Source organism: Elephantulus edwardii, unplaced genomic scaffold, assembly GCF_000299155.1.
Source record: "Elephantulus edwardii isolate Elephantulus edwardi_28Jun2011 unplaced genomic scaffold, EleEdw1.0 scaffold00064, whole genome shotgun sequence".
Lineage (NCBI taxonomy): Eukaryota > Metazoa > Chordata > Mammalia > Macroscelidea > Macroscelididae > Elephantulus > Elephantulus edwardii.
Window position 1 is genome coordinate 8,086,633 of NW_006399814.1, and position 2,111 is coordinate 8,088,743.

At 45.5% G+C, this 2,111-nt stretch overlaps 1 protein-coding gene across 1 annotated transcript in view; it reads right to left on the bottom strand.

The window, feature by feature from the left end:
- Positions 1-6: 6 nt before the first annotated feature.
- Positions 7-2,111, bottom strand: part of LOC102859287 (pre-mRNA-processing factor 40 homolog A-like) — a gene marked incomplete at its 3' end in the record, with an annotated part of 142,782 nt that continues 140,677 nt past the window's right edge. The window contains exons 3-4 of the mRNA XM_006888129.1: positions 1,842-1,939; positions 7-1,659 (exon numbers count right to left, since the gene is read on the bottom strand). Of these exons, the coding sequence (XP_006888191.1) occupies positions 7-1,659; positions 1,842-1,939 (1,751 nt within the window). The remainder of the gene's footprint in view (positions 1,660-1,841; positions 1,940-2,111) is intronic.

A 2,111-nucleotide genomic window follows, 5' to 3' on the forward strand; every position in this document is an offset into this window, starting at 1 on the left:
CTGAAAAGATTCCCTATTTTTACGTTGTTGTCTCCTTTCTCTCAGCAAGCTTTTCTGTTTCTCCTCCTCTTTTTCTTTTTCTAAAGCTCGAATGTATTCTTCAAAGCAAATTAATGCATCTTCTTTGTCTATGTTTTGTAACTCCTCATCTTCTTCAAAAGCTGGATTATCCATCAAATAATCTTGAGCTTCAGACCATGTAGTAGAGTATGTTATATTAGCCATGTTGTGAAATATATTTTTCAAGGCTTTCCGGTTTCTCTTCTGCAACTGCTTTGCTTGTTCCTTTTCTTTTTTTGAAAGAAAAAACAAAACATCTTTATAGATTTCAAGACGATCACGTTCTGATATTGCTTTCCAGACATCCATCTCTCCAAACATTTGCTCTGCTTTTTGGTATCTGGTTGTAGAAGCCATTTTTTCATGATTTTCAAGAAAACGCTGAAAGGATTCTTTAGCTTCTTTGTATTTTGATCGTGCCTCTTCTTTTTCTTCCTTCTCAGTTTGGACTTTATAAGCATTAAAGGCCTGCTTCTTTTCACTAAACTTTGCTAAAGCCCTGTATCGTGGGTCATGAATGATCATTTTCATAGCTTTCTCCCACGAAGCACTAGATGGTACTCTCTTTTCTTTTAATAATTCTTTAAAGGCCTGCTTTGCTTCTTCCTTTGTCTTCCAGGTATAAGTCTTTTTGGGTGGCTGGCTTTCTTCCTCTTCTTTTTTGGGAGTAAAGTCAGCTGAAGTTTCCTGCTTAGAGGTTTCTTCTGTATTACTGGATATTTCAACACTTTGCTCTTGAATAGCAGGGGTACTACTAGAAAGTTGTGCTTGTTCTTCAGTTGAAATAGTTACTGTATTATCATTATCAACAACAGTAGCAACAATGGAAGTGACTTCAGGTTCAGGAACAACTGGAACTGTTCCACCGACAGCATTTGAAGTAGAAGTGGAAATATTGGCATTGGCGGCTGCTTCTGCAGCAGCCATAGTGCTCATTGTCGTCGGAATTTCTGGAATTTCTGTTGTAGGAACAGGGGCTGCTGATGTAGTAGTGGACTCTTCTTGCGTACTGCTTTCCTCAGTTTTGATCATCGCTTCAAGATACTCAAGTTCTTTAGGTTTGATCCAGCGTGATTCTTTTGTTTGAGAATTGTAATAGTAAGACTTTCCAGAGTCAGATTTGTATTCCTTCCAGGGACATTTAGGTAACAGTTGCTCAGCAGGTGATTTAAGATCATCTGGTTTCTCCCAAGTAGACTGCTTTGTTTCAATATTGTAATAGTAAGTCCTTCCATCAGGTAATTTATGTTCTGTCCACATTGATTTTGCGCCAGATGTAGTACCTGCTGCAACATGCATATTATTTACTTCTGGCGGTAAGGCAGGCTGCATGGAAGCCTGAGACATATACGACATCATCATCCCAGGCATAACTGAAGACATCATTCCAGGCATTTGTCCCATTGGTGGTCCTCCCATAGGGGGCATCATCTGAGGCATCATTCCATGAGGTACAGGTGGCATATTTGCTCTCTGACCCATAGGGTGCATAGGAGCATAATAATGCATGCCAGGGTGTCCCATCGTGAGGCCTCCACGCTCGGCTCCCGTCCCCAGCCTCCACATCGGGCTCAGACTGCTCCGCCGGCGGCCCTGCCGCTAAGTATACCAACAAGAAGGATCTGAGTGGCTGGCGTCTGCCAGGAACAAAGGTTAAAGGCTGCGGGACTGGCGAGGCTAATAAACGGACTGGCTTCGCTGGAGTCCAATCAGATTGTGCCACCTAAACGCAGCTCTGCGGCGATTGGCCCCCAGCCTCGCTTGGCCTTGCGTGAGGCCACCTTGCGTATGGCGGGGTGGGGGCGGGGCCAGATGACGTGCGCGACGTGCTTGAGGCGGAGGGCGGGGCCAGGAGGGGAGGGGGCTGGGAAGGAGGGATCTAGGTGTAGCGGGTTCGAGGTCAGGGTGGGGCATACACCCTTGGGCGCGGGAGGGCTGCGGGCTTGGAGGAAAGGCGGCACACGAGCAGCTGGCAGCTAGCTGCTGTTAAGGGAAAAAAGCGAGGAAGAAGCAAGCAGAGAGCGAGAGGAAAGTAGGTTCAATAGTGTGTA